The sequence below is a fragment of the Manacus vitellinus genome, unplaced genomic scaffold (genome assembly GCF_001715985.3).
Source record: "Manacus vitellinus isolate BGI_N305 unplaced genomic scaffold, ASM171598v3 scaffold_3_pilon, whole genome shotgun sequence".
Classification (NCBI taxonomy): Eukaryota; Metazoa; Chordata; class Aves; order Passeriformes; family Pipridae; genus Manacus; species Manacus vitellinus.
This window is the reverse complement of record NW_021940535.1, coordinates 34,410,318-34,435,330: the sequence shown is the minus strand read 5'-3', so window position 1 is coordinate 34,435,330 and position 25,013 is coordinate 34,410,318. Positions and strand designations below refer to the sequence as shown.

General features: G+C 35.8%; 1 protein-coding gene across 1 annotated transcript in view; it reads right to left on the bottom strand.

Annotated features, from left to right (window-relative positions):
* Positions 1-832: 832 nt before the first annotated feature.
* ABCB1 (ATP binding cassette subfamily B member 1) overlaps positions 833-25,013 on the bottom strand; it is a 50,388-nt gene continuing 26,207 nt past the window's right edge. Inside the window, 18 exon segments of the mRNA XM_018075595.3 lie at positions 833-2,133; positions 3,496-3,642; positions 4,922-5,128; positions 6,720-6,917; positions 7,693-7,849; positions 8,976-9,116; positions 10,114-10,214; positions 13,128-13,331; positions 14,303-14,386; positions 15,272-15,349; positions 16,512-16,616; positions 16,941-17,087; positions 17,914-18,096; positions 19,629-19,790; positions 21,938-22,108; positions 22,492-22,695; positions 22,883-23,008; positions 24,074-24,184. Of these exon segments, the coding sequence (XP_017931084.3) occupies positions 1,939-2,133; positions 3,496-3,642; positions 4,922-5,128; positions 6,720-6,917; positions 7,693-7,849; positions 8,976-9,116; positions 10,114-10,214; positions 13,128-13,331; positions 14,303-14,386; positions 15,272-15,349; positions 16,512-16,616; positions 16,941-17,087; positions 17,914-18,096; positions 19,629-19,790; positions 21,938-22,108; positions 22,492-22,695; positions 22,883-23,008; positions 24,074-24,184 (2,721 nt within the window). The 3' untranslated portion in view covers positions 833-1,938.

Below are 25,013 nucleotides of genomic sequence, written 5' to 3'. Positions count from 1 at the left end.
AAGAAAGTAATCGTGAGCAGAGAGTTCCTGAAGCATTTACAGTGGATTTGTAATTATTATGAAAACTTTTGCATAGATCTCAACAAAGGGGAAATACTTCTTTAGAAATGTAGAGAAAAGGATAGGGAAAAATAAATTGTTTTAGAAAGTTTCTATATTTGATGTGAATTTCTGAAATATATTCTAAACCATATGGCCAGGATTTAAAAAACTGATTTGCAGATATCTGTGGTAAAATATTTACAGTGCTACCCTGATTTTCATAAAGAGTTAGATTTGTCTGGTAAATCAAGAGTCTTCAAAATGACACAAGTTGGGGAAAGAATCTAATAATTACTAATCCAATCGTTAGAAACTGTTCCATCAAAAATTAAAAATCCTAGTTTAAAAACAAAATACTAACATCCAGAATTTAGTGAAAAAAAAGTGAGTCTATGTATGTTCTCACTTGAATCTTCAGACTATAATGTTAAAGAGTATCTATTCAATTCTTGCAATTGCAAGAATAACTTCTTTATATTATTATGCAGAATAATAGCCTTACTCATGGACAAGAATCTTATTGTATCAAGTAATGCATAAACAGGAAACAAACAAGTTTGCTAGTCAAATTGGTTTTCTATCTAAGATAGAAACAAAAGAAAATAGGTATGTGATTCCAGTGAGACTGCATCAATCAACATTCTGAAGAGTGTTATTAGTACATTGTGTATAAATGTCTAGATCTGTGTGTATAAATATCTAGAGAGATGTAAGACAGACCATACGTATAAATCTCAGGGAATCAGAAGTTGCTGGGATGGAATTGTGGAAGATTGATTAATCAGGCCAGTTTTAAACTTAAAACCAAAACTTTACTGAATAAATATGCATTAACAATATACATTGCTTCATGTTTAGTTATTAAGAATTACGAATCAATATTACTACATATTCAAAGCAGCTAGTGCTTAACAGTCATCCTAAATAAGCAAATAATATACAATGTCACAGAGCTGATGTCAAGGATTTAGCACCAACAATTACAGTCCTTGGGAGTCTCAGTCACGGTGATCAGGTTCAAGAGCTCTTCAGCAAAGCATGCTAACAATGAAAAAGATGCCTTCCTTCCCCCTCCTCCAAGTCCAAATCCAGGATTTTCACCTTTTATACAATATTGCAGTCTTCAGAATTCTTAGTCTTTGACCTCTGACCCCTAGGACTTCGGGACACTTGCAGATAGTTCTTTCCCGGGCTGCAGCAGGTGCTTTGTCTTGCCCATCAGTTATGGGATTTTTTCTGATCTGCTGTTTCTTTCCTGCGTTATGTCTTTTTCCATCTCTTAAGGTTGCAACTCCTGGGGGATCAGTAACCAACCACCACTGAGGTACTTGCAGTTTTGAGACCCTTGTTTTCAGACTTTGCCCATGTTTTCAAGACATTTACTGTCATCCCAGGCCAAAACTCCACAAGAGACATCTGGAGTCAAATTTCAGCTGACCAGTTCTCATAACAGGTTGGTAACAAGCCTAATAGGCCAGGACTGACTTGTGTCTTACACAGGCACAGTGAGGATAAGGCTTGAGGTTTCTTTCTGACAATAGCAAAGCTACTTTTACTGAGCATGAAAATGTTTCCAAGTTGCTTACAGACAAGCCTGTTTAATGTGACTTTTGACAGAGTTCAAAGCAAGCTAATATTAATTACATTTGGCTTAGCATGCTTCTACTTTCATGAGGACAATAGGCCATTGTTTTGGTCACTTAATAAAGCTGTTTGATTAATGAAAGCTAATACAGAGAAACTGGTACATATTTACTTAGTTTTGTATGATTTCTGAAAGGAAGGAAGAAAACCAAAAGTATCAAGACTGACTGCTGATACTGAAATAATTACTGCGGCAGAAGTAGCTCCAGTGGGAATTCAGAGATAAGTACTGCCTTTATTCTCCGTGTTGCATTACACACTTTGAACATTGACCAGAGAATAGTAGATGCCTTTTTCAGCCAGAAGCTGCTGATGGGTGCCTTGCTCTACGACCTTGCCGTTCTGTATGACGGCGATCTTGTCAGCATTTTGGACGGTGGAGAGCCGGTGAGCTATCACGATGCAGGTACGGCCTTCTCTGGCTTTATCCAGCGCTTCCTGAACAATCTGCACAATGAACAAACCAAAAGGTGAACTATTCTGACAGCTGCGAAGTAAACTGCAATATGAGAGTGAGGGAAAGGGAATATCTTGCTCAAGCTTCCTGATTTAGGATTAGCCTGTGTTGGCCAAGAGTCAAAACTGTTATAGCAGGTGTGATAGTCAAGAGGATTAGATGGAACCAGGCTCATTACTGAGGTGCATGGCAGGAGAATGAGAAAGTGGTCATAAATTGTAACAGGAGATGTTCTGGCTGGATATAAAAAAAAAAAAGTGTTCACTGCAAGAACAATTAAGCATTGGAACAGTGACAAAAGAATGTCTGCTGAATCTCCTTAGAGATTTTCAAAGACTCTTCCAGATACAGCATTAAGCAATCTAAGTTTGAATTCAGTATTGGCCTTTGTGTGAAGAAGATGTTTAATTGGGGACCTCCACAGGTCTCTTTCATGACAGATTAATTATACATGGGAGTCAAGTCAGTATTCTTGGGTCAACTGCTATCAGACTAGTTCTCCTGATTTTGCAGGGAGTGGCAGAAAAATACTAAAAAGAATCTCTGCTTTCTTTTATTTATTCCTTATGTTTATTAATGAGGAATAAAAAGAGAGATGAAATTTCAATTATGTGCCTAACTGACACATAATTAAGAAAACAATGAATCATGGGATTATTTAATGGCATTTTCCCTTCAAACCTCATTTTTATGCCTACAATGGATAACAACTTGGTCCAAAGGTTTTAACTTTTCAGACTATAATATCTGATATAACATTTGCCTCATTAATAGTAAGGTTTTTGTGGACTCTGTGTTGGTTTTTTACAGCTAGATTGTATTTCTGTTGTACCAAGATTGCAGCTTTGGGCTTAAAAAAGAAGTAAGTGCTCTAAAAATTTTCACATAACATCTTGTGTTAACCATGAACATGCAGCAAGGACTGGAGAGCATTAGGAGAAGAAGAAAACTTATGAAACAAGATTTGTCAGGTTTACAGAAAAAAAAAAAAGTTCTCTGTCAGCATCCTCAGTCTTTTTGGCTTTGCAGGTTGTGTGTCCTGATTCAAGTTTGACAGCACTTTTTCAGTTGAAGCCTGAAGAATCCTAGGCTGAGGAATGCATTCTTCATTGCAATTTCAGTCTGTCTGCTGCCATACAGATGCAAAAATTACCTTTTTGGGGTTTTTTTTGCAAGAAGGAGTAAGACTTTTATATTTGTCTATTATTAGCATAAATGTGTAGTTTGCATAAGACACCATATTTCCAGCTTTTGGCTTCAATCTGGGAGAGTAAAAACAATAATCATGATGTAAGAAAAAAAAAGGGGGAGTGGAATTTAGATTCCAGACTCCTGGCTTAACCTGAAGTTACCTTTTCACTTTCTGTGTCTAAGGCAGAAGTAGCTTCATCCAGTAGCAGAATTTGGGGCCGACGCACAAGAGCTCGGGCAATAGCGATACGTTGTTTCTGACCACCAGAAAGCTGCGTTCCCTTGTCTCCTACACGGGTATTGTATTTCTGGAAATAACAGATTAAGTTCAAGCTATGAATGCAAATCAGTTCTGAAGTATACTGAAGCATATCAACCCTGACACCAGCCACCCATAAACTGCATATTCCATGCCAGTAGCTCTCTGAAAACAACTGACCAGAATTGCCAGCTGACACAGATCTATAGATCTTTCACCAGGAGACTTCTTTGTAACATCAAATATTTCCTAAGCTAGTGTCCAAATAAATCAGTTATTCTAACCAACTTTTATTCATCCTGAAAAAAAAGCAATGTGTAAGATGTATGAGATTCAGGCAAAATTATATATCTATATATGGACACAGACATTTTTAGACTTTATCTATATCTGTCTGGACAGTTATGCTTCTTATTGAGTTAGGAAAGTTAAGGTAAGGCAGACCAGCAGATCTTGATAAGTCATTAGAAAGTAAACATGGTCTGCAAAAATCATGGGCCTCAGCTTTTGTATTTTTTAAGCTGTTTATCAGCCTGAAATCAGTCTGAATGTATACAACATGCAACTAAGCTGGCAACCTCCCAACTTCAGAAAGATTTGAAAGCAAGTTGGCACAGGTTAGAAACTGATTTGTCAAACACACAGAAGAAAAATCCATACGAAACTAAATAATAAAAACCATTTTCTATCTTAGGAAGTTCCCAAGTCACAAATTACGCAAAGTAAGATGAGAATTCAGGGGAAATGGGATTAAATGTTCAGCCTTTCTGAATACTTATTTGTAAATATGTCTTGGTGGTCACTGCTTGGGACAAGATTATGTGCATGGCAGACCTTTTGTCTGACCAAGATGCTCATTCTTACATTATTGTGTGGTGGTCAGATATATATATGTGAAAAACCATATTTTCGGACCACAGGAATACTAGAAATTTAAATTCTGACTAGATAAACTAGAAGAAATGTATAACCTTGTCAGTCTAGCAGAGTCTTTTACATGTGCTTGAGATGGACAAGAGCTTAAAAAGAAAGGTTCCATTTACTTAAAAACCCCCACCCCTCACTTCCAGCTCTCAATTAGTTACAGTTGTGTCCTTTCTTCCCAAAGATCTTGAATGTTCAGCTCTCTACCCGACACTGGAATCTCCCAGAGTAAAAATAATTATGGTGAACACAATTAAGAAAGGAAAAATGTTTCAAAAATTGTTTCAGATCTTTTTTCATCTCAGGGAATTATTGTGCCCCGGGTATTTACAAGCAGACACAATCATTCCCTGCCACTTTAGGTCACTTCCAGTTCCAAGTGGGAGAGAAAAGGAATAACTTACATCTGGCAGAGAGTCAATGAAGGTATGAATATTGGCTTCTTTTGCTGCATTAACAATTTCCTCAAATGGCACCTGACGACTGTTATCTCCATACGCGATGTTTTCAGCGATAGTGCAATCAAACAGGATTGGCTCTTGTGAGACGATACCAATCTGGGCTCTCAGCCACTTGATATTTAGTGCCTTGGCACCTTTGCCATCAAAAAGCTGAGAAAGCAAACATTTTAAATTTTAGTCACATGGCTAGATATGTATTTGAGACTTACTGTAAATTCATACACAGAAGTTGTGCAATTGCAACTCTTTCCTTAGAGAGATCAATTGAAAGCTCACATAATCCCTTGCCCTGCTTCTGCCCTATATCCCAACATTTTCTGAGGGCTATTTTATAAAAGTTTTGCCTCAGTCCTTATCTTTGTTTCAAGGTTTAATTAGGATTTTGAAGACAATGGAAGATAGGGTATGCTGAGGCAATTTCAAAGAACCTTGGGTAATGTTCTTTCATTTTTTTCTTCAGCAGGAAAAATAATCTTGAAAGGAGAAATGGCTTTTGACTATATAGGTATTTACCATCTTTTTTCCTTAGAATTCCAATGGATTTGTGGCCTGCTAAGATCTGCTTCCTGTCCCTTATCTGATGTGAAAAATCACTGGAGAAACTAGAGAATACAGTTATTATGCATTTTGGATCTACCATACCAAACATCATGACTTTTAAGCATGGTTACTCTCCTTATCAGACCAGCACAATTGCTCACTTTTGTGTACAGCTGCTTGGACAGTTACTGCTTTTAAAAATACACCCCTCTCACCTGAATTCCCAGGGCAACTCAGCCTCTGAATTAGCCCACCACTTTTGTGGTTTCTATGCCAGAGGTCTGTGCCTTTCCTTTCAAGAAACCATGGTTGGTTATCCATGAATACAAGGTCAAAAAAATTAGTAAGGAAGACAGATTTGGTTAAACATACTTTTGGAGTACTTGTGCTGCTACTTTCTACAAATCATTTTGCTACACTGGACATGTTTGGGCATTTCGAGTCTCAAAAAAATCTTGTCCATTGCATCTAGGTCTTATTTAAGTATTGCTTCCCTTTTTGTGAGTATCTCTGCAGAGACAAGTTCTGAAATCCTTCTTATTCTCATCTCATCCAACCCAAAATGTGTGCCTTGTTTTTCAAACACAGTCTCTGAATATGTTTACATCAAAGAGCAATGGCAATAAACAATACTGTTATGTGAACAAAAATATGTAAAGTTGCTGAATAAGTAATGTAAGAAACTTTACATGTATTTTAAACCAAAATTACTGAAAGTATTTACAGTCTATCACTTGGTATGTGGACACACTCTGAAAGATGTTTCTGACAAGTAAAAATTACAATAAAAATTATTTTTGGCAATGTTCTCTGGTTTTGGTTTTTCTGAAAGAACATAGACAGCAAATTCTGTTACTACACTCTACAGAAGTAGATATGTATACATATGTTTCACAAATTTTAAAGTGTTCATAATATAAAAAACTCAGGAAATTTGCTCTGAATTCAAAACCACCATTAGGCCATGGGTCAGGCATATTTTTACCACACAGATCTTGTTTCATTAATTCCACACAATGTGGGAAACTGGGACTTACATCTCATTCAGTTAAGGAGCCCTTATGAGCCAGTGCTGATTTTTAACATTAAAAATACTTGAAAAAGAAAACTAGAAATATCTATTATACTTTATCACATTACATAAAACCAATAAGCACACCCTCACTTAAATCTATTGACACGTTCTTGAAAAAATACTTACCATTTCTCCATCAAGTGGGTCATAAAATCTCTCGAGCAGCTGAACAACAGTGCTCTTTCCACAGCCACTGCTACCAACAAGAGCCAGAGTTTGTCCCTTTTCTACTTTTAGATTCAAACCCTGGAGGATTTTGACCTCTGGTCGGTTTGGATAGTTAAATGCCACATCTTTGATGGTTATGTTTCCCTCAAATGTTTCCTGGAATTAAAAGAGCATCACTGTTACATGTGAAGGAACAAGATTCAGGATGGGAGCGGTTCCAGGCGTGGAGAAAGACATACAGCAATTGACAGGACTTTAGTGTATGGACTTTACTGTTATTAATTATGTGGTTTCATTGTATCCACACTACACAGTGCACAGCCTGGGCATACCCGGGCTTGCCACGAGTTTACCTGCTCCCTGCTTTCCCCGCTCCCCTCTGCAGAAGCTGCAGAGAGGACACAGTTACCATTCGCCCTTTCCTTCCCCGGTTCCTCCCATATTCCTCCCCCTTTGCCTGTGTCCCTACCCCGATTTGTTCCCCCGTTTGTCTGTCTCATGCTCCACCCCATGTTCTAGCCCTTTCCCCTCTGAACACATAAAACCTCAGGACACCTCAATGAAGTATTCCATTTGCAGCTCTGCCTTGTCTCCGGACCCGTCTGTGCTGTGTCACGGCCCCATCCCCCCTCGGACCGTGGCACTTACATCTTTAAGACAATTTCACAGATGATTCTAATAGAATTGCAGAAGTATTTACTCCCCTCCCCGAAATCAATAGGGGTTTTCAAAACAAATAACCTTTTGCCATTATGAGCAAAAGCTGGACTCACAATAGAGAACTTGGTCTATGTTGTGTTCAGATAAAGTGTCAAGAATGCATTGGGAAAAGGATGTAATCAGGAGAGGAAAAATCAGTTTGAGGGAAGTGAGAAGAGTGCTGTTCATATTACCAACAGAAAATATCACCCATTACACATGGCTTACTTACGGGCTTCTGTCCTTCCTCACTGTAACTATCTATTGAGGGCACTCTTTCAAACAACTGAAACAAGTGGGCTGCTGATATCTTGGCTTTAGCATAGTCTGGAGCAAAAGAGCTGGTTTCTCCTAAGGCCATTGCACCAAATACAACAGCTGAAAACACTCTACAAAAGAAATCAGGAAAAAAAATAATCAATAGACAATGGAGAAAAGGACAATGGAAATGAGGCTGCAGCCAACTTTTTCTTTCACTCAGAGAAAAAAGAGGGCTAAATTTAGAAAGAGTAAAGTAGTAACCAACTATTATTGATTCAATTACTCATTTAGCTCCAGAAATTCCTTTTTCACCGTCTTTCAATGATGTGAAATAAACATGTCTGCATTCTAAATTCAGTATTTGCATTACTTATTATCACTAATTTCTTTAGTTATTAATACTGATTAAGTATATTACATCTCAGCTGAGGCTATAAGGAAAGGGTCAATGGATGGCAAAACTTTTACTCTAATCCTGCTATTGCTATGGTTTCCTCTCTGTGGTTCCATGATTTTTTGGAGTTAGTGATCAATTTTTAAGGCATCAACGAAAATAAGAAATCAAGCCTGTAACAAAGTGACAATAAAGATTTAATTTTCTATCACAGCTCTGATGGAAAAAATAGCATGATTTACAATACTGAAAAGGGTTGAAAACTATACTATTATCGTTTGTGGTGATTTTTATGTAATTTTATGAAATTTTATGTAATTTTACAGGCTACATTAGAATAGTTTAAGAACCTGCTGTCTTCAGCTATTAATTACTGCCACACAACTGAGAAGTGCTATTTGACATATGAGATCTATGAGACCTCTTTTAAAGCAAAGTAAAATAGATTCATTTATTTTAATTTTTGTCTTTTCAGAGCTCATAAAGTAATCTGTTTTATTCTGCATTAAACAGCCTAGGAGAGCTCACACAATTTTAGGTCAAACAATCCCTTTCAAGTCTGACTGAGCCACTGGAAGTCCACTCACTCAGCTGACTAGAGACATTCAGCTAGCAGATGGGATGCAGGCACTTTCCAACATCTTCCAGTCAAAATGAGCTGTGTTTGTCACAATTACGTTGCCAACAAAAAATTGGTATGATTTTTTGACCTTCTTGGGTATTGAGGTCACTGATATCTATACTGGTAGAACCTCAGTCTTTTAGAACTTGTTTACGCAGCCCTGTATTGAGTTATTGTCTCTTAAATAATAAAGGATTCTTCTGGATAGACAGAAAAATATTGCAAATGTGATACTTACAAAAACACGTTTTTATACTCCATGTGTCCATTTGCCACTAGATAGGCACCAAACCGGAAACAACCAGCATAGGTAAAGAACATCATTGCTTGTGTAAAGGCAAAAGTAAAGCCAAATATATGTGCCTTCTTCACAGAATTTCTGTAAGAAAGAATGCACATTTTCATTAAAGTGTGCAATCATACTTAAGTTCTAATATGCAAATACCAACTGACTTCAGTTGATACTGTTATGAATGGAAAGTGTAAATACACTGAAACATTAACTAAGAAACATATCTCTGTCTCTTCCAGACAAACTGACCCATAGAGCAATAACCTCTTTTTTATACTAGAACAACAGTAAGATGGAAGTCTTGGAGCAATCCCATCAATGTCAACCCTGAGAATGGTTAGGCACTGTACTGAAAGTTGTGAGATGTGAACTCAAAACCCAGCAGCCTGAGGAAAAAGCTAAGCAATATGTTTTATGTCCTGCACTGTGCTCTAATCACTCAATTATTATGGTTGATGTGTTAGTGGCATCCTCACAAGTCTCTTGTTATATCTGTGTATAGATGCTGTCATTTCCTTTACTTTTCTCATGAATATCTGAAAATGAAACATTCACTTCTAGAACAAATAAAACTTTCTTTGAAAGAATCTTTTTAGTTTTTCACTTTAAGACTTTTAAATTTTTATTTAGCCCAGGCAGATTTATATTACTTTTTTTTCAGCTACAAACCAATAAGCAATTACTCAAATATTTTCAGTCCCACTAATACTTTAAACAATGGCAGAAGGTAATATTCAATTTACATTAAAAAGCTTTTAATTAAATATCAAAAACACTTCAGGTGGAAATTCAGATTAGATCACTTCCAAAGCTCACTTAAAACTAACATTTTTCCAAACCAAGTGACATTGCAATAGAAAATACCAATATTATAAAGAAAATTAATTAAATCAAGTTTAAAAAAAAGTCAGCTGGTGGTGGTTGTGTTTGTTAATAAAAAAATATGCAAAATATTTACATTAATTTTGAGGTAATTAAATTATACATTAAATCATACACACTATCAAAAAAAATCTATTTTTGTTGAAGTAAATATGTGCAATTTATTACAGATTTTTTTTTAGCTTAGTTATTTTTATTATACCTGTATGGTACAATCAAATATTCTCCATACATCAACTCAAATTTTCTTTCTCGGGTCAAGCTAACAACAGTTCTAATATTTTCTATTGCTTCTGTGGCAATCTGCAATAGAAACATAAATGTTTTAATCAAAAATTAAGATTGTGTTGCAATTTCTTATCCTAAACTAATAAAACAATTCTGTTGGAATGTAATTTTATATTTTTTATACTGGTTATTAAAATCATGGACCTTTGATATCAAAAATAAGCATTTTACATTTTTCTTTTTATGACAATGAGATTTTCTTACGATGCTCAGAATTTTCTGATAAGACCTCTTTAATGTCCTACAAATAAATGGTGAGAAACCATTAGGCAGCAATGACAAGTATGGAGAAGCTATTCAACCAGAAAAATGGAGTATGAGCATTCAAATTCCAGTCCACTGAGTTTGGGCTACAATCAAAATGTCCAGGTTGCTTACGTGCCTTAGAGCCTAACTTAGATCTCAGCAGTAAATATTTGATCTGAACAATAATACATTCTTTAATCTTGCAGATATGTAGACTCGAGTCATTTGTATGCACAAAGGTACCCAGCAACATCTGAAGCCAATAAATGTGTGTCTATATGGGAGTAACAGATTCGAAGCTTTTACATAATCTGTTAAGACTATGGAGGTGCCCACAAAGTCTTCCTCAGTGACCACACAGTGAGGCTAGGAACCTGTGTGGTCTATTTAGTCCATATTAATGTAGAATGGATGATGCTTAGAAGTGACCAACAGATGACACCTGGAATAACCACATCTCTTCAGACCCTGGAACAATGCTACATCCCTCTGTTCACCTCTGGATGAAACATTGGGCTTGAGTGCACAACCTACATAGCCTCCCATGAAATATGTGTTAGACTGAGTATTCCAGTTGTCCTGAAATCCTGTTGCTCTGGGAGGGCACATGTACTGTATTATAGTTGACAGTCCCACAGGGATGGATATTTTCAATTTCCTAATGCATCTCAAATGTTATTAAACAGCTATATCTAAGCTCTATTCAGCTGCCAATCAGTCTCATTTCTAAGGATGGGTATTAAGCAGGACAGCTGATTTATGAGCATAGATACAGTACAAATGCAAAGTAATGTCTTTTTTTAACTCAGAACTCTACATACAGCAGGAAAGGAATATGGGCAATACCAACAACAATTTACCTCGACTTTTGGAGGCATTGTATAAAAAAATCATTGTCCTGCTGTACTCAGCACTGGTGAGGCTGCACTTTGAGTACTCAGTTCAGTTTTGGGCCCCTCACTTCAAGAAGGACATTGAAGTGCTGGACCATGTCCAGAGAAAGGCAACAAAGATGATGAAGACCTTGAGGGCTTTAACATATTTTGCTGAAATATACATTTAATGCATCATAGTTTGAGTCTAATAAAGTTCATAAAGTAAGGTTTTCATTAACTTAAGTTTGGCAGTCCTTTGCAGAATGCAAATTTTTTTTAAAAAAATGAAAATTTAATAACATTCTGGTATTCCAGTCCTTGCTTAGGTGGCCTTGAGAGGGGAAACTTATACATTTCTATGAAAAGTAAATATTTTTTTAAGTTTTGTAAAAATGTCATAAATATTTGTAACACCTGTGGTAATTCTTTGCAATCTGCGGCATTAAAAAGTCTTTAGTGCCTATTCTAAGAATTGTCAATTTTTTTCTGCCATATCTTACAACAAAACTACATGACATAAATATTCAGCCATTAGAGAGGAGAAGCAGAAGAAATGTAGTCAGTTGGAAGGAAAGGAATTGCATTCTTTGGCTTGTATGAAAAAGCCCGTGGAAAGATCATTCTGCACAATTTCCTGTGGAGGGACAAAAATGTTTTTCAGCAACTTTATCTACAGACATGATGGAAGGAAGGAAATAAACCTCATTTAGTAAACAGGAGTTACTGGGAGGGTCAATGGATACCTATTCAACATAACCAGAAAGCAATTCATCTGTCTATGCACGGTGTGCCTACTCAGTCTGCTTCTCCAAAATCATTGATTGGAGTGGGAAGGACTCTAATCTAGTTGCCTACATGCAAGTGACGTGTGCCCTTGGAGATGGTCTAGGATACTCAAAACATTTGGGTAAAGCATGGCAGATACAACATAGAGCACAGAGTAGACCCAGGCCCTTCTGAAATGACAACTGGAGGCCACCCAACTCTATGGCACCTAAGTAACTACGAGACGACATTACACTGCTAGAACACGTGCAGACACATATATTTGAACACCAAATCTGAATATTAGTACTATTCCTTATGTGCATCATCTTAGATAAATGATTTTCCTCTCAGTTTAAGTAGGACATAGGAAGAGATTTTAGAAAAGTTTTACCTTGCAGAAAGCAATTATCTGGGAAGTGATGAAATAGTTGTTCTGTCCCAAAAGAATTTTTGGACTGAAGTGACATTAAATGCCTTCATTTAATTTGTTAAACAAGAGCCTAGCCTTCTTACTTTTCAGTTCTCATCTTTCTCTTCCACTCAAGAAAGAAAGGAATGGCAAACAGACTCAGAAACCAGTGGGTATATACATATTATCCCTGCAAACACCAATAAGACGAAGGAGGTGGAAAAAAAAGAGCAATATAATAAACATAAGACAGATGACATGCCAAAAAGGGATGACAGGGAAAAAAAACAACGAAAAATAATGTCAAAATGAAGAGTGTTGCAAAATAAAGGAAAACAAAGATGATCAGAATAGGAATGAGAAAAGAATGTGCCTAAATAGCGTTTAGCACATCCAGGGATTTATCAGCTATAAATATATATATTGGTTAATAACATAATTCTTCAATTATTATTGAAGAGGTGTGATGCTCTGTAGGTCTACTAGTGTAACTACATGGAGTTTAGGCTGTCTGTGGAAGTTATATATTATGAATTGTTCTGTATTTGGAAGTAATACATCCAGTAACAATACTTTGGTAAACATGACTGTATATATTATACAGAAATAGATAAATTTCTCTAAACCCACCTTTCCTGCAGCTTCCAGCTCTTTTTTGTCTTTCTTAGCATGCCCAGCCAACATCCTCACTTCAATCACTCCTGCCACTGCAATGATGGGCACAACAGCTAAAAGTAGCAGGGTCAGCTGCCAGCCATATATTAATGATAAAATAATTCCAGTCCCCAGGTTGGCTATGTTTTGGGCAATTAATGCTAGTCTGACACCAGTTGCCTGGAAGAAGAAAAAAGGCATTTCTTACTAAAGTAACTGTGATTTAAATAAGAAAAGCATTTTCACCCACAATATTCCTGATTCTCAAGGCACTATTTAAAAAGTCTTAACTCAGCTTTGCTATTTTTTCAATGCTTTTGTATAAAAATACCTAGATCACATTTATTTCTTCTTTTCCCATGTGCTGATTACTTAAATGTACACCACAATTTCTAAATTCTGCTCTTCAAGCTGAACAAACTTTAACCTCCATACATATTCACATGTACATCTTCACATTAAAATCAGTCATATTTTGTAGATCATACACTTACTTTATAAGTCATCACACAAAGCCCAATGAAAAAGAAAATTAAATGTTTAACTTCTCCAATAGAAATAAAGCCAAAGATACTTCAGAATTCTTCAGTTCAGAAAAAACCCACCTCATAACTTCTTGGAGAAGTAAAAATTTACTTAAGCATACACGAATAATTCCATTCAGTGTACCTTGGCTAGGTATTACAGACCCCTGAAAATCCACAATGTATTTTTAAAGAAACTCCAAAAAGTAAGAGAGGAAAGAAAGCCTATTGCTTGCAAGTTTATTTTTTTTTTATTAAGGAATCTGTGTCATCAGAAAAGTAGCAGGTGGTCCTAAGCAGAACAAATTTAGATGCATGTCTTTAGGTGAATAAAACCTCTTTAAACGGATTTCTTAGATAAGAGATTCCCAATAGATTTGTTTAATAATGAAGATCACAATACAGCACAATAGTAAACTTTAGAAAAGGTTTACTTGGAAATTTTTTTGTAAACGTATATTATCATTACTGTTATAATGCATTCTCTCTGCATTCTCTACCAACTATTGCATTATAGTAAATTTTAGTTGTCAAAGTTGAGGCTATTATCAACCAGTCACACCCAAGCTGCAACTTTGCTATATGCTAAACCAAATATGAAAAATACCAAACCAAAATTTTACTTACTCCTTTCACTTGTGAAGCATCATTAGCAAGTCTTGTAGTTAGTGCTCCAGTGCTATTTTTTGGATTATCAAACCAGCCCATATCCTACAATAAGAAACATTATGTTTAAGAGCAGTGTTTGGACATTTCATATAAACTGCAAAGTAAATCTAAGGTCTACCTAATACAACTGGGTTCAGTGTCAGAAGACTGTGTATGTGGCCGTGCCTCAGTTCTGCATATTTAATTAAGTTTAATTCCTTCATTAATTGTTGGGGTCAGGTACACAGTTTATAATTTATTCACCATGTGACCCAGTATCTGATTTAAAATGTCATCTGTAATGTGCATTGAATTAAGTCCTGGTAAAGTGTTACTGGCATTTCTGACCTCAAGGCTCAATTGAAAGATTGCTGTTTCATTAGATTTGGAGTATGGCTGATCTGTAAGTCATAGTTTTGCAGACTACAAGAGTTTTCTGTCGCATTGCAAATAGTCATATTGACATGAATCAAATTCTGTGTCTACATGTAGCTTTATGAGCAAGAATAAAACCCCATAACTATTCTATTGCATATTTCAAAGTCTAAAATACTGATCCTGAAATCATGCAAAATTAAGGCTGTCTTAGATACCAACATGAATTACTTTAAAACATTATGAAATATTTATATTTTAATTCTCTGAAAGTGGCTTTAGATTTCAATATGCAATCTTATTATTGTGTTAACAAACAAAAATTATGGATTTGGGGGCTCCTTGACAGAGACTTCCAATTTATAAACAAAAACATGTCTATACATACCACACTTTAAATCAGATATTTGAAATAAGAGTTACAATGTAAGCTGTGTTGCATTTCTATTAATTATTATTATTATTTCTATTAATTATTAAATTACCATTATTACATTATTATAAAAACAATTGCATTTAATTACAATTAATTGTTTTTAAAACCCCGAAGTTCAAAATATTTATTATCTTTACCTGTCTAAGCATTGCTTTAAATGCCATGAATCAAAGCCTCATTGTAAGAATTTCTCCAGATTTGCCAAATGTGAAACCCTATTTCAGAAAAGATACAATGCTTAGCATACTATTACAGTGTTTGTGTTTATTCAATAAATGTTTTAGATACATCGTCTCTATAACGTCAAAGTACAAAATCTTGCAGTCCTGTTTGCACAAAGCACATACAAAACCACGTTTAATATGCATAAATTCTAGCAGGCTCACAGAACAGACATTCAAATATTCTTTCTGAAAATAATACAGGCAGCATAGGAATATTTCACCACCATGCTTCAAGGAAAATCAACCCTTTGACTTCATTTGTATGAATTGACCTAAGTCAGATTTAAAGAAGTAGCATTTAGGCCATTCATTTTAAGTCAACAATAGTAGGGCAATCTGGATTCACTGAAGTCAAACACATCACTCATATTTAAAACATTGTCTGAACATTTATAAACTGAGCAAACTTATCATAGCCATATACAACTCAGTCTTCTGTACTCAAGGCCTTCTTGCAAGACAATCCCATAAATAAATCAGAAGGTTTTTGCAAGACTGTTTATACTGCTGTCCCAAGTGCACCTTCCTATTTCACTGTGTAGGTTCATTTAACAGATAAAACTATACAAACATATTCAGACATTATAAACCAGACTGTACATGAAATTATGATTACTTTTATTTTTAATTTTTTATGTGGCACTGCTGTAGCAGTTAAAACCATTAGTATTTCAGCAGGAGGAGCTGAATATCAGCACAATAATGTTGCCTGATGAATTGGGCCTGGGAATCTTTTGGAGACTCCCATGAGGTAAGGCTTGAACAGGAAAAGGCTTAGGGAGCTAAAAAACTGGAGAACTAAGGCAAGAGACTGGTAGATTTTCAATCACTAACAGATTCAAGCAGGAAGGCTTGAGGGTGAGAAGGGAGTGGTAATGGCTGGAGGGGTTGGTTCTTAGGTGAGATGTGTTTGACTGGTGATTAAGAGGGCAAGTTCTGAAGTTAAGAGGTCTGAATAGGTTGGAAGGTCTCTAACACATGAGAAGCTCTAGGTCAAAAAGGTTTCAGCACAAGACACATCTAGAACCATAAATACAGGTTCTGGTTTGAGTTGGAGATGTGTATTATGAAGATGCAAATTTTTAGTATATTTCAGAACTGATTTCTAAAACATGATGAACAATTATAATAAAGTAAAAATAATAAAACATACCTGAAAAAAGAAAGTAAAAAAGGAAATTATCCCAAGCACTAAAAACAGCAGTGAATATAAGTTACTCTGTTGTCTTAAAATGTCCTTGTCCGTTTCTGAAAAAACCTGTAAGAACAATATTTAAAACAACATTTTTTAAAATCAACTAACAATCTAAAATACTCCCATTTTCTCAATAACTAAGTTTGGTAGTCATTTGCATTTGTATAAAATTTGAGCATATGTTACATATGATTACAAGTATAGCAAGCAAAATTCAGGTTATAGCAAGATTTTTAGGATTTTGTAAATTTCATATAATTTTCCAGATATTTGCAATAGTGCTTCATCCACTCCTCAACTTCATTAGGCAGTGATTGCTTTAAACCTAATTTTATTAGAAACAAATTTTGTGTAAATATAGTTTTTGCATATTTTACTCCAACTTACCCCTATAATTTCAGAAAATATGATCGCAAATCCAGGTTGTAAAGCTCCATTGATAACTGCACATAAGGTTCCAGCTACAAAGTATGGCCATTCAGTTTTGTTCAACTTCATAACTTTCAAAAATGAAGCTGGAGGTAATTCTTCCTCCTAAAAAATGGAAATTCTGTTAGGACAAGCATGAACGCATTTGGAGAAATAGGGAGAAAAAGAGAGATTAATAGTTAATTTCCTCCTCTCAGAATCTACTCAGAGGAAGTAAAAATGTATACCTTTTAATAACATGGATAAACGTACAAAACTGCAAAAAGCTGATTGTACATTTCTTTTTATTATTCTAATACAAGGAAGAAAGAGCTGTTAAGCTACATCTACAGCTCTTGTCATTGTATATTAGTTTATTTATATAATTTTTGTTGGTGAATACTCTTGGTATTGGTCAATAGTGACTGAACTATTAATTCTGGGCATATTGCTGTGTGTAATCCATGACTAGATTAATTGAAGTAACTGTTTACTAAGCATTTATAACAGCAAAGTAATCACTGTAAATATGAATGCAATCATATTTGGGGGCGGGTTGCAAGTTTTATTGTAAGAGTTGTATGTTGGGCCAAATGCTCTGTTGCTGACCCAAAAATGAATGTTTAACCCGTATAGACTATGTCAGTATGTTATGCAAATATACATAAGTATATTTCTTTTAAACTTAATTGATTTTCAATAATAAACCCATCAACCTTGTTGCAGACTTTTAAAGTCCCATTTTATTTGTATTACCATTCACGTTGAGAATAAAACAACAAGCTATGAATATTAACAGTTGAACGCTATTTAGAATTTAAAAATTCTCATGGTTTTTTCACCCCTATCAAATGCCTCCTTCTTCTTGTATTTTTTTTTGAGCAGGAGAATGAATTTAACATACATCTTTCAAAGGAATCAAATTGACTAACATCTCTGCAAAGATACTTACAGGTGAACTTTTTTTCTCATCAGGGCCATCATCTTGCTCTCCTGGCTTTTTCATGCTTCTCCGAGTTGATCGTCTTCTCAATCCTCTTGATAGGGATTCTTCAAATTCTGGTTCAGATTCACGTTTTTGGACACTTAGTGCATTCTCATCTTTTCCTGACGAGGGAACTTCAGCTTCTATTGCCTAAAAGTGGGAAGAATGTGATGCTAAGATTAATTATGCATATATTACTTTCAAAATTGTAAGGTAATCAAAGTAAAAGTAACTTCGTTTCAGTTGAAAGAGATATGGGGGAAACAACATATAATGCTTTAAAGGAGACATGAAAATCTGTATTATATTTTAGTAGGTCTCTGTCTTCAGAGCTTTATTCATATGGGTATTTCACCTCTCAAGAAAATACTTATACTAAGGGGACGGCAGGGGAGTGAAAGTGGCTGCTCTTTCTTTTTATGAATTAACTACTAACAGAATTTTAAATTGAGGGTAAACCATTTGCACTCATCTTGGGTTCTCAGGGTATACACTATTTATTCATGAAGAGATAAAAAATGAACCCTCTTTACAACAGAACACTCTTCGCAATTCTTGATTTTAAATGGAATATGAAAGTTCAGGATGAAACAGGTCAAAAAGAGATTTTGACTGAAAAACGTGAGCAGTCTGGAAAAGAGCCCTACTTTTGGTGTTAGTTTTGCCAGTCTCTTTGACAGAACAAATAAATCTTTCCCCACCCCTAAGGTATTTAATAGTAACTGGAGTCAAAGTTGCCTTCAACTTGTGTTCATTTTTTCCAGAAAGTTATTATTTTTTCCTGCTCTTTCCACTACTAATAAAAATAACTTTTTTCTTGCTTTCCATTTTTGTTTTTGTTTGTTTGTTTGTTTTTAAATTTTCTTTCCATTTTATATTTCCTCATTTTTCCCATAATCACATTTGCTTGGATACAAAGTTACTTTTCATCTAAGGTGACCAAATGAATTCTTATATTTTATGAAGAAATATTTTAATTGGTCTGGTTTTCTCTTTTCCATCTGACATATTGAGGAGGCAGTTTCAGTTTCTTTATTGGACATGGTGGTTATGCAGTAAAACAAAGTGAAGCTCTGCTGTAACCTAATGGCCACATGGGATATTGGGATGTAAATATCAAAGTATTTTGGTCTTTACTTAATAATTAATACATTTCTGATATTTATTATAATTTCTAATCCCTTTTTTTCTGTCTACATAACTTCAAAACATATTTTCACACTTGGCATAGCTGGATTATTTTTCTTTTTCTTCTATTCCTCCACATTTTTTTCTTTAGAAAAAAATTCAATATGAAGGAATATAAACAAACAGTTTAAAATATGCCTGCTCTATTCCTTGAGTATCAGCTACTCTATTTTACCTATTATCATAGGCTAAGAACAAGAAATGGAATAGCAACCTACTGTAGTCTGCTCTACATTATCTGCATAAAAAGAAAAAATAAAATAATCTTTCAGGTTTAAATACCAAGAGGATTAAAAATGTACTATCCTGGGTTTAATAGGTATTGTATCAAGACTAGTGGTCTCCTCTCTCCAATTACTGTTTGCCTTTCAAAGCACTTTTTTTTTTGGCTGCTAACAAATTCTGCAGAATTCCTCATACTTCTGATAGCATACAATGACTGTGAGTGAGGAAAACAAAAACCAAAACAAAGCAACAGCTAGCAAGAACAGTACCTGCATGTTAACAAGTTTGTAGTAGATTCCCTTCCTCTCAAGCAGTGTAACGTGATTTCCTTGCTCTGCAACAACTCCACCTTCAAACACAGCTATATGATCTGCATTTCGGACTGTGGACAGCCGATGAGCCACTACAACCGTGGTGCGTCCTTCCCTTGCCTAGAAATAGCAAAGTTTAATATGAGCGTTTCTAAGTAAATTCAAAAAGTGTTCCTCTGCATACTAGAGTTGAATAAGACCTAAAGGAAACACTGAAAGAGTTCACAGAAAATATAACTTGCCAGAAAGATTTAAAAGCATATTTCAAAGAGTACCTTAAAGCAGAAATATAATCTTTACCCTGAAAATGAAGCAGACAATCTTTCACCGTGGCACACGTACATCCTACAATTTCGATCACAAATATCTAAACAAAATTCTCAATATTTAAAATTTTAGAATGTTACAAACCTTAAAATTTTAAAAAAGCTAGAAGGTTTTATATTTAAGCCCATAGTTCTCAATTTAAACCTTAAAATTAATGGAAAATAATTTATACACAGAAGCATTAGAGAATACTTCACACTCATATTTTAAAAAATTCAGTGTTTTAAGCTCTAAGCCATTGTTAACTCAAGTAGCTACAGTGAAAATAAAACCTCCTACTATTTCATGTAAAATTAGTTCAACTATCTACCTATCTTTGGATATTTATAAATATATTACACCTAATGTTTCAAATGTCAGAGCTTGCCATTTTAATCATGAGGCTGTATGAAAGTGATCAAGCAAATTTTAGCTTAACTAATCAAAGTAATGATCCCAAGCAGTGGAATTTTGTTGGAAAACAAATGCAGTTCATCCTCAGTGACGTCTCTCAGGAGTCCATACTGGCACCCATACTATTTAATATCTTCCTCATTGGCATAGATAAATGGGATTGAGTGCACAGAGTAAATTTACAAATGACATCAAACTGAGAGGTGCACCTTATTCATGTGAGGGAGGGGATAGCATTCAGGTCTCCAGCAAGCTTGAGGAGTGAAGCCATGTGAACCCATGAAGTTCAACAAGGCCAGGTGAAAGGCCCTGCACCTGGGTCAAGGCAATCCTCAACATCAATACAGATGGATTGAGAGCAGCTCTGCAGAGAAAGGCTTTGGAATAGTAGTGGATGAAAAACTGGACGTGAGTTGACAATGTGTGCTTGCAGTCCAGAAAGCCAACTGTAACTTGGGCTGCATCTAAAGAGGTGTGGCCAGCAGATTGAGGGAGGAGATTCTCCCTCTTTACCCTCCTCTGTTGAGATCCCACCTGGAATACTGTGAGTTCTGAGGAAGACCACAAAAACTACGAGAGAGCTAACAGACCTCTCCTATGCACACAGGCTAAGAGAGCTGGGGTTCAGCCTGGAGAAAAGAAGGCTCCCGGGAGACCTCATTGAAGCCTTTCAGTACCTAAAGGGTGACCACCATTATGACCACCAGGTGAGAGATTTTTACCAGGGCCTGTAGTAACAGGACAAAGGACAATGGTTTTAAAATGAAAGAGGGTAGATGTAGATTTTGATCAGTTATAAGGAAAAAAATTTTTACAATGAGGGTGGTGAGACACTGGAACAGGTTGCCCAGCGTCGTGAACACTAGAAGTGTTCAAGACCAGCTTGGCTGGTGTTCTGAGCAACCTGATCTAGTGGACCGTGTCCCTGTTCCATGTGGAGACTAGATAATCTTTAAAGATGCTTTCCAACCCAACCCACTCTATGATTCTATGAGTCCCTAGGTCTTCTGCAAAGGTTCACAAGGATACAAATTTGTAAGGTAAATATAGAGACTCATGAGTTGCACGATGGATGAGCTGTCCATTATCAAGACAGTTCTACACTAAGAACAAAAGAAGCACCTAGAAGAATTCATGTTAACTGAAGCAAGTGTTTCCTTGGAGTATTTCAAGCCAAGTCACTGCTACAAACAATTATGACATGCTGGTAATGCTTATTTTGTCTGTTAGACTTCATAAGTTAATTAAGCAGGTGACTGACAATAATATGCATGTCATTAAGACAGATAATAGCAGAGGATGGTATTTACACCAAGAAAATGTTGATTTAAGCTTAATAATGCAGAAAATATGATTCCATCTTCTCACTTGAAATAAGATTGCTCTCTATAATACTTGCAGGATCTCAAAAATTCTCCTTACAGTGAATATGTGCCAAATCAAAGTTTACCTTTCTTGTTTTATGTGTCTCTATTTTCAACAAAAGTCAGAGAAAAAAGTAAATATTAGGCTCCTGCTTACCTGCTTCATTTTCAAACACTACTGACCTTGTCCAGTGCTGCCTGCACAACTGATTCACTCTCAGTATCCAAAGCTGATGTTGCCTCATCAAGCAGAAGAATTTTAGGATTGCGAACCAGAGCTCGGGCAATTGCTATTCTTTGTTTCTGGCCTCCACTCAGCTGTGCCCCTCTTTCTCCAACCACGGTTTCAAACTTCTACAAGACAACCACACGCATTCAAAACACTCAGTGCCACAGTACTCCCAGCAAAGACATGCAGTGTGAAGAAAAGAATCACCAGTGTCAGTAACCCCAGTAGCATCTCCTCCTTACTTTACAGGAATAAACACATACTTGGATAAACCCGCCTAATCATTTGTGTTCCTGGAATTCTAATAGTTCTTCAAATACCTGCCAAATCACGACCTGAAGATATAAAATTAACATTTTTCTCAAAAGTTTCGAGAACCTCTGCATAGCTTTGCATATTCACAGCTCCAAGGATAGCTTCCTCTCTTAACAAGCGTTCCTCCTAAGGAACTATTTGGCACAAGAGGGTTTAGAAGAAATTGGTTCAGCAGGAGAACTGGTCTGCTTACATTGGGCAGCTTCATGATGAAGTCATAAGCATTGGCTTCCTTGGTAGCTTTTTCAATCTCTTCCATGGTGACGTCCTCACGGCCATAACGAATATTTTCTGCAATAGTGGTAGCAAAGAGCACGGGCTCCTGATTCACCACACCGATAATCTCCCGCAGATATCTGACATTCAAGGTCTTAATATCCTGCCCATCAATGGTAACCTAATCATAAGGAAGCAGACAAAAATTGTTTACTGAGTGTTTTGACCAAGGAACCTCTCTTTCCATGCTGGCAACATGCCTTTTTAGGAAGACTTCACCATATCATTGGAACAAGGTGAGTGAGGCCAGAACTAGGCTTTCAACAAGTGTGACATACAGAGCAGTCAGCTCACTTGAGGTATCTTACCGTGCCTTCCTTGGGATCATAAAATCTCTGGATGAGCTGAACAGTTGTACTTTTCCCACAGCCACTGCTGCCAACCAGAGCCACTGTCTGGCCAGAACTAATCTTGAGATTCAAGCCCTTCAGTATCTGTGCATATAGGAAAGGGAATCAAAAACATAACAGTATGTAGAAATATCAATGTAAATTTGATGAAAATATAAAGACTACAATAAAATACCCTTTGTATTTGTAGCAGAATCTGGTACAAAATAAAATTTGTAAACGTGGGTTTAAATTTTGGATAACAAGATTTCAGCTTAATTTTCTTACATTTACATCACAGTTGGTCCAATATCAAGGTGTTATACAACACACTTCACAATTACCTCTCTCATGAACCAGTTCATATGACAAAATAATAATAACATTACTACCTAAACTAAAATATAGTATAGAAATGCAATATGATGCAATATTCCTGTATTCTGTTGCCTCACATTCTTTCTAATGCACCATGCGAACTACAGGGAAGCTATGTAAAAGTCATCGTTAAAAGCTCTGTGTCTTTTCTTCCTGCCTATCAAAAGTAAGAAAGATTGTTTTATCATGGCCAGTGATTTTCCTTCAAGGTAAGGAAGGAAATAATTACATAGTGCAAAGACACTGCCCATGAAAACATTTTCAGAAATCATTGAAATGTCTCCCATCTCCACTGAATCAAACTATGGATTTATGACAGTGCTTCAAAAAGCAAACTTATTCTCTGTCTAGACAGACAAATACAGATTCTGATCTCTATTCCATGTATAGCAAGTCCTTGCTGGATCTGCTTTCTCACACACAGTCATCAGAGAGCTGCATTGCAAGTACTCTGAAACCCACGATCTCATTATTATTACAATACACAAACAGCTGGGTTAGGGTGTAAGTTTAGGTTCTGATAGAAATACATATTTATGGTTTTTTGCATAGCCACGCTTACTATAGCTTTAGACAGAAAGTTACTCAGAAAACTTGACATGTTTGGCTAAGGTGTAAATATATCTAGCTAAAATCACTGTGATGGTAAGGTAGTTTTATATACATTAGAGAATCAACTTGGAATTGTTATATTTTCAACAAAATTTGATTTATGTCACTTCTTAATGATTTTTTTCCCAACAAATCATCTATATGTTTAACTCTAATATATATAAAGTGTCATTTACATACCTCAACATCTGGTCTGGATGGATAATTGAAGTAAACATTTTCGAATTCCAAGTTTCCTTTAATGTAGTCCGGTTTGTAACCCGCCTCTGAGTAACTGTCAATTTGAGGTTCCTGTGCAAAACAAAATACAACACCCCCCCCATTTTTTTTCATAAAGAAGTCTTGGAGTGCACCATTACTCTTCAGAGACATTAAATGTGGGTTTTAAGTAATTTAGTTGAGATTTCTGAAAGAAAAATATTGCATGATGTTTTGCTCCCTCGTTGCTGCATCGATGATAGGCTTATGCAAGAATACTTTTAGAATTTTTCCATTAAGCTTTTGTGTGAATTTAGCAAATGTCCTTAAGACTGTACTCACAGCTAGCCATAATCTGAGATTCATTTCACTGCCTGATGATTAACCTGAGTACATCATCTCTAATGAGCTGTTCACTTATAGCTTTGGCCTTTCTGCTGAAACAATTTGTCTGAGAAACAATTGATCTGCTGATCATTACTCAGAAGCAGATTTCTTAATTATCAGTGAGTTTGTTTCCATCCAGGGTGGGTCTAGAACTTGAAGTATACCTCAACAATAATCCAAAACATGCAATTGCATTTCATAGAGCTTCATTAGCTAGCAAAATCACAGCTTCCCTGATTTTAGAATCTCTTGGCAGTTGAGGTACATATCCAGTTTACCAGGTTGTGTTTTCTTGATTTGCTGGCACTCACACTACCATTGGTGTCACTGATACCATGAAAACTATGCTCATATACCTACATTGTCTATAATCATGTGATTACAGCACCACAGACATGTCCTTCATGATAAAAACATTAGAGGATACCCTTTGAAACCAAGTGATTCAGAGATCCAATACTTTTACCTTTGAAGCAAGGACTGATAATTCTAAAAGACAAAGAGGAACTGACTAATAATTACACATTCTATCTGG